Source organism: Archocentrus centrarchus, chromosome 9 (assembly GCF_007364275.1).
Source record: "Archocentrus centrarchus isolate MPI-CPG fArcCen1 chromosome 9, fArcCen1, whole genome shotgun sequence".
Classification (NCBI taxonomy): domain Eukaryota; kingdom Metazoa; phylum Chordata; class Actinopteri; order Cichliformes; family Cichlidae; genus Archocentrus; species Archocentrus centrarchus.
The window spans coordinates 8,309,694-8,321,139 of NC_044354.1; the positions used below are offsets into that span (position 1 = coordinate 8,309,694).

Genomic DNA, 11,446 nt, shown 5'->3' on the forward strand with positions numbered 1-11,446 from the left:
ACAAAAGTCCAACCCAGTACTAGCAAGGTGTACCTAATGAAGTGGCCAGTGAATGTCTGTTTTAGTGTTGCAGTGTGTTTTTTCACAGAATATGTTTTGAACATAAGACCTTAATCTGCAACATAAAGCAGACAGAAATTGTCAGAGTATATAGAAGCACAATGTAAATTTACTCAGTAATAGAGCCAGTGTATCCCATCTTACAGAATAAAGATACTGTAAGATCTGAAATTAAATTACTGAAATGTATAATAGTGAGAAAAATAACAATCCTCAAACAAAAGAAGTCCGGGTTCATCCCTCTGAACACCATGTACCTAACTGAAACATCCTTGAAATGAAGTAGGCTGCAGCTTTTATAGACGAATAACCCAGCTGACCTTCATATATGGAGGACGCAATACAATATACATCTCTGAAAGGGACGAGATGGACACAATGCATTTTTAGATGTAAAATGCAGAGGCCTTGCCATTATCATTTAATGGGTATAAGGTGAAAATTTTTTATTACAGCATACCACCATGAAAGTTCTCCAGCTGATTATTTACATTACAACAAATATTTTTGTGTATAAGTTTTCTGATATTTTAGGTCTAAATATACAATTAATAAGAGTTATCTATGTTTAAATTTGCATTTTTTTCCCCCAAAGCTGGAATCTGAAGATTAAACAACACTACTCGTAAAATTATTGTTTATATTTGTTAACACATTCGAGTTGAAGGTTTTTTACAGAGAGGATTTTGGATGTCTCCATTCATCACCCCATGAAAATATGAATTTTAAAAAAATTTTTAGGAATAAAAACTTAATTAAATCTGTCTATAAATTATATTGAACATGCACATTTAAAAAAAAGAAAAATATATAATACAAATATAAATGGGAAATAAAAATGGAAGACTATATGTGTTTAAGCGCTACTGAAGTGGAGGCATTATGATTAATGACCTTTTATATATATATATATATATATATATATATATATATATATATATATATATATATATATATATATATATATATATATATATATATATATATATATATATATATATAAGCTGTTATAAAAATAGATGTGTGGATGGTAGATATGATGATTGAAGACCGTTTTATGGGGGGCAAAGTAGCCTAAAATTGCACAGTACATTAAAAAAAAAAAAAAATGTACTTGTCTCTCGTGCCTCGGTATTTACCGTGTCAAGAAACATGACGATCAATACAACATGAAATATCAATGGACATGTAAATCATTTAAAAACTATATCAAGTCTGTTTTTATGCAATCTACTTAAAACCCGTTGCACCAATAGACGATATTCTTTGTTGACGAAAACAAAGTGTGTTCCTTCCAGGGTTCCGTAGCTGAGCCGGCTAAGCTATGTAGCTATTGTGGCTAATACCAGAGAATTGGTAATAGCTTTTTTTTTTCTTATGTTGTTTAGAGACGCAAAATAAAGGCTCAAAGCAGGCAAGTGTCCGCGACTAAGCAAAGTAAACGTCGTTTGCTAAATTTGCTAAGGTAATTAATACCGTTAGTGCCGCATAGCTTTAAAACTATTAGCTTATCGTTAGCTGTTGGCTAGAATAAGGCTGCCTTTTATAACAGACTCTACATGTAACCGAGTAGTTTCATTGCTGAGACTTAGCTATTTGTGAAACTTAGTTAAAGCTGCAACGGTACTGTTGTCATTGTCCCTGAAACTGAAGTTCATTCATTAGTAGTTTTATCTTAAAAATATAAAGTAGAGAAAAGGTGGCGATGTTCTCAGTTTAGTTGTTTTATCTACCCGAAACAGAGACATTTAGCTATTTTAAATCATAGCCTGAAATCAGAACAAGTGGTGATGGAAACATTTTTATGGAGAAGTATAGAGAAGGTCAGAAGGAGCTGCACGGTGTATTTGTGGCTCTATATTGTCTTCATGGACTACGATGTTCGGAGAAGATTGGAAGTGAGTATATCAGAGGGACAGCTCAGGGTGAGTGGTTTGGAGACAAAGTTAGAGAGGCGAGGCTGAGATTCTTTGGACATGTGCAGAGGAGGGATAGTGGCTCAGTTGGACAAAGGATGTTGAAGATGAAGCTGTCCGCAGGAGCAAAAGACTGTAAAGAAGGTTCATGGATGTAGTAAAGGAGAACGTGCAGAGGGTTGGTGTGACACTGAAGGATGCTAGGGAGAGGATGAGATGGAGGCAGATAATCCACCGTGGCGACCCCTAAAGGGAGCGGTTGAAAGAAGAAAAAGAATTGTTTGGCTTTCCCTGATATAAATTAGTTAACTGGTTAATCATATATGTCACTGTTAACTGACTGATCATTTCAGCTCTATCTTTGAGGCAGTCATAGAATTGGATTGCATGGACAGTTTATTTTCTGTACTGAATTTTATTGAAATACAGATCAAACATAAGTTGACATCAGTGTCTTTCCTTTTCATCATTATAAATACTTTATGCATAATAATATTGTAAGAGCTCATCTCCTTGAACACATTGAGCGTAGGCCTGCACATATGAGGAAAATCTGCAGTAACGTTGTTGGATACTGCAGTGACCTATTACTTGTTTCTTTATCTAGATGTGTTGCTAATATTTATTTCAAATATTTAATAGTCTGTGCTTAAAGAATAAGCACAGGGCTATTTTGGCCTGCAAGGTCTAATGTTCACATGTTTATTGTTAGTGCATGTAAAGTTCAGGCTCTCTTTTGCAAAATGTTCATATGATTAAAATATAGGCTCAGCTCAGTGTTGAAAATGGTCCTTGAGAAGTGATTGTGAGCTAGAAGTGTAAACATATCGTCGGTGTTCATCAGCTGTATTCACTGAATAGGTCATTTTACCATAACCGATAAGTTTGCTGTAAGTGAAGCCAGAAAAAATCTATGATTACAAACTGTTTCTTTTTGCAGGTTGGAGAGTATGGTTGTGAATCTCTGCTTGCCACACTTTTATACAACAGCTCATTGTAACAAGGTGAGATATATTTTATACACCTAAAGGGTAGAGTTACATATCATGTAACTCTACCCTCCTCAAAATGATGTTTTTTAACTTGTTCAATACTTTCCACAGAGTTTTAATAATTTTAGTACAAAATCCAGGTGGACTATCTTGTGTTTTTACTCCTGGCATAAAAGACAAGCTCCGATTTTCACGAGAGTCCCATTCACTGTTTTTTTAAAATAAAGAAAAAGTCCAGTATGTTTTGAGATGAGCTGGAAGAAGTAGCGCAGACAAACGCAAAATGACACAGGGTGGAAGTGGAGGACAGCAATGTGAGAATAACAAAAAGCAATGGGACAAAGTGCTGTGTGGGAGACTGAACCGTCACAACCGTCCTTGTGTCCTTTTCATTGGTATTTTTTGATCTGATCATGGCTTTCTTTTTCATCACATTCAGGGGATTAAAAAAGGAACTTTATCTCCATCAAGAAAATTGTCTTTTTTTAAACTCCTTATGTACCTTATTTATGTCTAAATAATTATTTATGTCTAAATAAGCCTAATGCAGAGGCCCTGGTTTGAAACTGCTCCAAGGCCATTTGCTGCATGTCTTTCCCCTTCATCTTTCTCCCAACTTTCCTGTCTTCTTTCCACTGTCCTATCAAATAAAGGCAACCCCCCCCCCAAAAACAATATATACATTATTATAGTATAATATAGCTTTTCTCTGTACATTTTCAATTCCAAGCTTTCACTCAAAAACATTAATACCATGTTATTTTTCCTCTGCAGCTGTGTGCAGATGGCTATGATGTCACAAACCTTGTATCGGCCGACCCTGCTCTCCGGAGGCGGGGTTTCAAGCTGGAGTATTTCCTTCGTCCACCTGTACAGGTGAGATTTCTCTGTGATACTTTGGATGACTGACACCATTTTTGTCTCTGTAGCTTCATGTTTATCACACAGACACAAAAGTGGTATCAATCTTCTTATTTAACTCTCTTATTTAAATTTTCTAAAGTGTGTCATTAAGTGATATGTACCAGTAGTACCAGTTTTTGTTACTGACTGTTTTCAATTCTGAAAAGCTCTGCAAACAATAATTATGTAGAGGATTATGTATCCTGTTCAGTGCCATTGTTGATGGCACTGAACAAGACTATGCACATTATGAACATTGCATGCAGGTGTACACACATTTCCCAGTGAACCTTCATGGTTCACTGGGAAATGTGTGTACACCCGCTTTATGCAAAGATACAGAGATTAATAGTTCTTCTCAGTGACAGTGCAGCCGTCCTGCAGCATTACGAGTGTCACAGCAGTATTTGTATGTTTAAAGCAATCACACGGTAGTGTGCTTGCCACTACTGAACTCCAACACAGGATGCAGCACGTCCAAACCAGTATGACCATTTATTGCTTTTATACAACTTCATACAATACTTTGACACTATTTGCCTCCAGCTTCTGCTTATGCTGTGCTAGTCACCCTCCCCTGGCGTTGCCCCCTGAACCCGCTGCATCACCCCTCCCACAAAATACACCCCCGCCACCACACAGACCAATCCACAACTTTCCCAAATAGTCGGGATAAACTGTGGTATTCCCCACTATTGAATGTTATGATTGTGAGAGAGTTGACACTGGCTTTATTTTCATACTGCATATTTACAAAGTGCATATATCCAGTTGTTCGTGATGCTCTGGGCCTTGAATTACAAAGCAAGTTCAGCATACACAGGGTATCTTTCCATTATTTGGCTTAATTTCCCCTGACAGTGGCAATCAGGATAAGTAGTCACACAAAGATGGTTATCAACTCAATACGTTAGCCCACAGTTTATCAGCCTACCTATGAGCAAGTTCACACGAAAGGTGTGGCATTGGTAGCATCTGACCAATCTCAAATATGAACAAGTCTACTGATGATAGAGCAATGATTTAAAAAAAAATATGAAGAGGCTGAAACCAATGCAACTGCTGCAGACAAATCAGTGGTATGAATGTCTGTAACAGGAAACGCCCTTTACAGTAGTTAGTATTTAAAAGTCTATATGAATGTATGTGCGCTTTCAGCACTTTGGTCATTTAAGACTGAAAACATTAAAAAAGTTTAATCTATTTGAAGCCAGAAAAATGCAGACTGTGTAAGTTAACAGAGTATCAATGCTCTTTCATTAAGACAGGGGAATGTGATGGAGTCTAATTGTTATTGCGTTATATTAATATTTAGTGTCTAAGAGTTTTTGTAGACCCTTAAGCATCACTTGTGTTTAAGAGTTTGAGAGTAGGTTAAAGATGAAACATAAAAACAGAATTCAAGTATAGGTTTAGACTGTGTGCCAATTTGATATAGAGGTCCATAAGTACAAACAGATTTTGCATTTTAGGATCACATATTAATGTCTGTAGATTAAAATTGTTGTTTTAAAAAAAGGAATTAAGTTGCGTCTAAGAATGTATGTTTTTTCACTGATGCTGAAGACTTCAGACCCTTTTAAAAAAACTTCAGATCCTCCAGGTCTGAGGGATCAGGAATGGTCAAAATTGATTGGTCAGTAGGTGGTGAGTTCATATCTGTTAATCTCAAATCTAAAACATGATCTGCTCCAGAATATTTTAGGTCTACAGCATATGTTATCATGGCGATGTACCCCAGTTAGAAGTGAACTGTTTCCATTATACTGAAGACCCAGGGTTAACCCTGAAGTGACCTGGATAAGCCCAAATACTGCTTCATAGTACAGACCTCTGTATATCAGCCACTGTGGTGTCAGACAGCAGTCGTGTTCACGGTGTTACACACAGAAACTAAATGAGAACTAAGCTTGAGCTTGGTCACTTGTGCAAAAGGATTCGTGATATAAGTTAAAATGTGGTGAAAGGAGTTACTCTAAATTTCTGACATTATCTCAGATTTTCACCATAGATTTTAACCAGTGATGATAATTTTAGCAGTTAGCCTAATTAACATGAGTTGAAAAGGGTGTGAGGACCCATGCATCTCTCAGCAATTGTTGTTCTAAATTCCAGATGATGTGTGGGATATGGCATAAGACTTTTTCAGGTCTCATTCTGTGTGTACGTCATGTGTATAAATGAAACTCCTGGTTTACAGGCCACTGTCTCACTCTGTGACTCACCTTATAACTCACTTGTATAATACTCACTTTACACAGAACAAGCAGCTGCTTCGGATATCACTGTTATATAATCACCAAAACTTCTCTTAAAACGTGTTAGCAAAAGTGTATTCTGTTGTGTTCTGTAATGATGGGGGAAAAAATCATCTTCCTGTATCTTTAAAGATACCTTAGCTAAAATATGTTTTTTGAAAATGAACTGTAAATGTGTAATAAGGGCTCTCAAAAATATAGTATTGATGTGCTTCAGTATAAAAAGTGGGGACAGTTACTTGAACCATACTAATATGTTCATACCTGTAACTAACACATTTTTCTTCTATTCTCTTAGGTGACCTTGAAGTTTGGCTTCCAGGTGGAGCTGTGTAGGGTGGATGTGGAGCTGTGGCCCTTGGGTATGGACCGAGGACAGGCCTGCAGGAGACTGGAGATTAGCACCAATTGTGATTCACTATCTTCCACAGGCACCAAAGATTTTCAGCAAAAGGAGCAGATACAGATGAAGTTGAAAGGTCAGAATGCACCAAACAGAGAAGATCTTCAAAACCATGAGAGTAAATCTTGGCAGAGTAATGGCCACCAATGGAGTGTTCAGGCCCAACAGTGGGGTGAAGAGGCCCAGAGCGAACCTCAGCAAAGGGGCCATGTGTTCAAACATCAGTCAAACCCTGAATCCAGCTGTTCTGAGCCAGAGTTTAAACTAGTAGCTCGTTGCGAACTAAAGGAAGAAACCAAAGTCTGTTTCACACATTTGAATTTTTGCCCCAGGGCCCCGTTCTTGTCCCCACCTCCTCCACAGCCTGCGAACTGTCAGCAAGAGGAGCTGTGGAGCCGAGGTTTGCTCTCACTCGGGGGTGTGACGCAGCTCCGCGTGACCGTGCCTTGTGGTGGTGCAGCATCTTCTCTGGGGCTGAAATCTTTGGCTGTATGGGGACAACCTGCCCGCAGCTGCACTGCAGAAGAAGTGGAGCGCATCAAAAAAGTCCACGAGGCCAGTAAAAGACAGCTACAGCAACCTGCATTTTTTGCACCTGCTATCAGACAAAGCAAGCAACCACTGGAAGAATCTCCAAGGTATGTGCACTTTTTTTTTAATCATTGCTTGAAGATTTAAGCAGAAGTGGTAGAACTAATTATCAAGCTGTCACATTGCTGTCTCTACCCCCCTTACTACTTAAGTTGGGTTTTATAGATTATATCAAAATAAAATATTGATAAATATGTGCTGGGTTTTCTTTGACTATGGTAGGCATTCCATCCCAGAAGAATTCCTTGATCCGATTACACAGGAAGTGATGACGCTACCTATGCTGCTGCCCAGTGGTGTGTCAGTGGACAACTCCACTCTGGAAGAGTACCAGAAGAGGGAAGCCACTTGGGGTCGATCCCCAAATGACCCTTTCACTGGTGTACCGTTCACTTCAACCTTCTGTCCTCTTCCTAACCCCCAACTGAAAAGTCGCATTGACCACTTCCTGTTGCAGAAAGGGATGATGAGGAGGGATGGGATGTTGGGGCGAGGAGAATCAGGAGAGAATCCACAGGCCTCAAGACTTCTAGTCTCTGAAGTACATGAACAGTCTCAGAGCTCTCTGTGCCTCACTAAATGCTCAAACAGTGCTGCTGCTGAGTATAATGCTGACACAAGCAACACCAACAGGACTGTGAAAACAGATGCTGAATCAGAAGCTTCATCAGATAATAAGAATCACACATCTAATGCTGAGCCTTTAAGTACAAATAGTAAATCAACATTAAACAGGAGAAAGAAACAAGATCTAAGTGAGATTTACAAAGAATCAACAGACACGTTGACAGCTGAGAGGCACCTCCGATCAAAAAAACAAAAAAGTGATGCAGATTCAGGTGTGTATGACATGTAAATGTGTAAAACATATTGCTGTCGGTTTCCGTTTAACTTCTCTGTTACTGTCTTCACGTTTGCTTCTTCATGGTGCATCTTTAGTCCCCAGCTGCAGCTCTCATGAGCAGCGTTTGTCAGCTAGTCTGGATGAGGCCCTCTTCTCAGCCTTGCAGGGCCGGCCGTCCTTCACTTCGAATTTGCACCAGCAGAAGCGGGTTAGTCCTGACTCTGAAAGACTGAACACCACCCAACAGAATTCAGGCGTCCCAAGCAGTTCTACAGGTAGGATATGTCTCCTCTGATACACTTGAGTCAATACTATTCCCCAAAGGTCTTTAGAATGCTTGCATGGCTTGTAGTTAATTTTGTTTCAGGCCAGTTAGAAATAAAACAGTGACATTTCTGTGACCACTTCAGCAGGACAGTCCAAATCGCTGATGCTCATATCTGTTCTGAATAAGTTCCAGACACTCATAATTTTATATAAATACATTGGAGGGGAAAAAAACTTGAAAACACAAACCTTGAGCCTGTTTTCAAGTTTAAAGCGTCACTGAAGTGGGAGAAATGCAAGTGCAGCTTTCATTCTAAATTACTTTGTAATGTAAGAATCATATTTTTACTGTTTCCCTCATGATCATTGCCACAAAATATGAAACAACCGTGGTGTTAACTTCTCAGAGTGCTATCATGCTTTCTCTTTCAATACTTAACTAAAATGTTTTAGCATCTGAAGAGTAATAACTCAAACTGGGCTTCATAGATTAGATTTATGACCTCAGTAGTATCTGAAACAGTTATAAACATGCACATTCTGGGAAATGCAGGAAACCAGAAACTTTTACTACAAACAAACTCCTCAAATCCTCTACAAAATATACAAGCATGTATGTTTATACACAGTAATATATCATTTAAGACAGTGAGTTTGAGTAACTTGTTGGAGTACAGTAAACACTACTTTAACCAACATTTGAAGCCTTAACATGAACACTCAACAGAAAACGTCAATCGCTGCAGAAGCTTCCATCATAGTAACTTTTTGCTAGCATCACACAAATTGCTCATGCACAACCATCCAGGTTTAAAGACAGCACAACTCAAATGACTATCAAAACACTCCTAAGTTAATGATCTTAATATAACATCAAGAGTGGAATGAGCCTTTGCGCTTGGAAGTCCAGAACTGCTCATGATTAAAATAAATATATTCACAGTATTAATTAAGAAGTATGCAGGAAAAAGTACAGGAAACTCAAGTGTAAGTATTAAACTTAAAAGGCTGTATTTAAAGTTCATTTGTCTGAATTTAAGTGACTTTTTTCCTTCTCACCCTCACCTTTGTTTAATAGGTGAGAAGATGTGCTCTGCGTGTTCCTGTTCAGTCTCTGTTTACTCCTCGGCATCATCCATCTACCGTCTAAGCTGTGGTCACTTGCTCTGCCGTGCCTGCCTGCAGAAGGAATCCAGCTCGCTGAAGTCTGCCACTTCATCAACATCCAATCATATAGTATGCCCGACCTGCCGACGTCCCACCCCACGTGCTCTCATCACACGTGTGCATCACTAACAGATAGCAGCTGACGTCTGTAAAGGGAAGACATGATTGTTTTCCAGATGTTTAAATAAAAAATACATTCTATTTATGGACTGTTCACTTTGCTTGGTGCCACCTCTAACATCTTTGTGCTGTATGTCTGATATTTGTCACATTATAACTGCTGTGCAGGTAAATTATAAATTGTCTTCATAACCAGTCCTTTTATATTATCTGTTTCTCATTTGTCATTTTATTGCATTGTTTTGTATATTTTTGGATTTTCGTTCACGTGGATTAAAGGTACCTCAGGTCTAGCGATGAATTGCATTTCTTCAAATCTTCTTGCACTCGTCACAAAATCAGATCACACAGGCCTGTTTTATTAATGTCCACAGTTGAGGAGAGGACATCTCTGAAAGCAAAGACCTTTGCAAATAGTGTAAAAAATATACTGTGGAAAAAGTCCTGTTCTTTATCTCCTCCACCTCCTCTTCCTTGCTGAACCTTTTCATCGACCGCTGAAGTGTACTTGCAACCTTGGTTTGGCAGTCTTTGTGCAGATGCTCTCTGTGCAGATGTGTTTCACTAAGTACATAGAAAAGGTTCGGGGACAGAAGGAAGAGACCAGAAGAATTTAAGTGGGAATTGAGTCGAACCAAGGTTATATGTTCATTGTGAAGAAAGAGACGGTGTCGTGTTCAGCTGACCTCCTGATGTCACGTCTTTGTCCTCATCTCTCTCCCTTGCCTTGTTTTGCTGTCTTAAATGGGTATACGCAAGCAGAAATTGTCATAATAACTTCCAGACACATCATGTACTAGTTTTTAAATATATTTATCTGTGATAAGAATAACCTTTATGTTGGTATTTCATGCCATAAAAAATACTGACTCACACTAGATTATTTATGGTTTCAGGTTTCTTTTTAAGGAGCAGTGTTACATTAGGAACTCCAAATTTGAACAGTGTCTTTCAGCAAAGGCTGCTAGTCCTCCTTGCCCACCTGTTCTTTTTCTACCCTCTTAACTCTTCATGCTAGTTACCTTTTATAAGCCTGAGTTATTATTCACAGAAGGGTTAAACGGAGAAATGTGAGGCAAACAGTACTCAGTTGGGCTTCACGATCAAAAATAGCACAATCTGTATGTTGCTTTCCTTGACAACATTAAGCTTAATCAAGGTCGTGATCCTGTATCCGCTCAGTAACAAAAAAGACTGGAGTCAGTTCTGCATGTGAAATGAAGACCTCAGCTTCACTGTTTCAGATACAAGTGGTAGTTAAAGCATTTAAATGATACTAAATCAGACTGTATTAGTCAAAGTCACTGATTGAATTTATTCAGCCACATGACAAAAAGTTTGCTCGTGTTCAAAAATTTTATTGTTTGTAAAATTTTCATTTATACAGTTTCCTGTAAGTATCAGTACATTTCTGTGGAGGACTTAAAATGCCATCATTATAAATAAGCACATGACTTCATAGATAATTATGCCAATAAATGCACAAGGTTTTTTCACTCAGAGAACTGTCGCTCTCTTTTTCAGATCATTCTCTGTAAAACCTAGAGATGGTTGTGCACCAACAGCCATACCACATTCAAAATCGCCTTTCTTTCTCATTCAAATGCACAGTTTAAACTCCAGCAGGTTATCTTGACCATGTCTGCATGCCTAAATGCACTGAGTTGCTGCCATGTGATTGGCCAGTTAGATATTTGCGTTAACGAGAAACTGAACAGGTGTATCTAATCAAGTGTCCAGTAAGTTTATACCTGTAAGTAAGCCTGGATACTTTTGTGGAAGAAGAGCGTGATGTTGATCAACCAACACGAAAGAAGTTGACCCCGTGACAGCTGCAAAATGGAGCAGAAATGGCCAAGAAATGTAAAATTAAAATACAGAAATTTGAGTCAAAGAAAATTAATACATAAAATATGAAAGTATTT

At 38.3% G+C, this 11,446-nt stretch overlaps 1 protein-coding gene across 3 annotated transcripts; it reads left to right on the forward strand.

The window, feature by feature from the left end:
* Positions 1-1,347: 1,347 nt before the first annotated feature.
* On the forward strand, positions 1,348-9,794 carry ubox5 (U-box domain containing 5). 3 transcript variants are annotated; one of them, XM_030737858.1, is made up of 7 exons: positions 1,348-1,474; positions 2,917-2,980; positions 3,743-3,844; positions 6,428-7,170; positions 7,346-7,962; positions 8,063-8,242; positions 9,313-9,794. In XM_030737858.1, exons 2-7 carry the CDS (start codon positions 2,927-2,929, stop codon positions 9,528-9,530), a joined length of 1,914 nt encoding a protein of 637 aa, XP_030593718.1. In that variant the 5' UTR covers positions 1,348-1,474; positions 2,917-2,926; the 3' UTR covers positions 9,531-9,794. The 3 variants fall into 3 exon arrangements, with proteins under 3 accessions (XP_030593718.1, XP_030593719.1, XP_030593717.1); XM_030737859.1 differs by having other exon boundaries at positions 1,360-1,416; XM_030737857.1 differs by having other exon boundaries at positions 1,366-1,525.
* Positions 9,795-11,446: the final 1,652 nt, after the last annotated feature.

Bases quoted from the DNA above. Each gene is read 5' to 3' on its own strand.
- ubox5 (XM_030737858.1), top strand. From the start codon at position 2,927: ATGGTTGTGAATCTCTGCTTGCCACACTTTTATACAACAGCTCATTGT. The intron at 2,981-3,742 runs GTGAGATATATT...TTTCCTCTGCAG, and splicing joins CAACAGCTCATTGTAACAAG to CTGTGTGCAGATGGCTATGA. The intron at 7,171-7,345 runs GTATGTGCACTT...TGACTATGGTAG, and splicing joins CCACTGGAAGAATCTCCAAG to GCATTCCATCCCAGAAGAAT.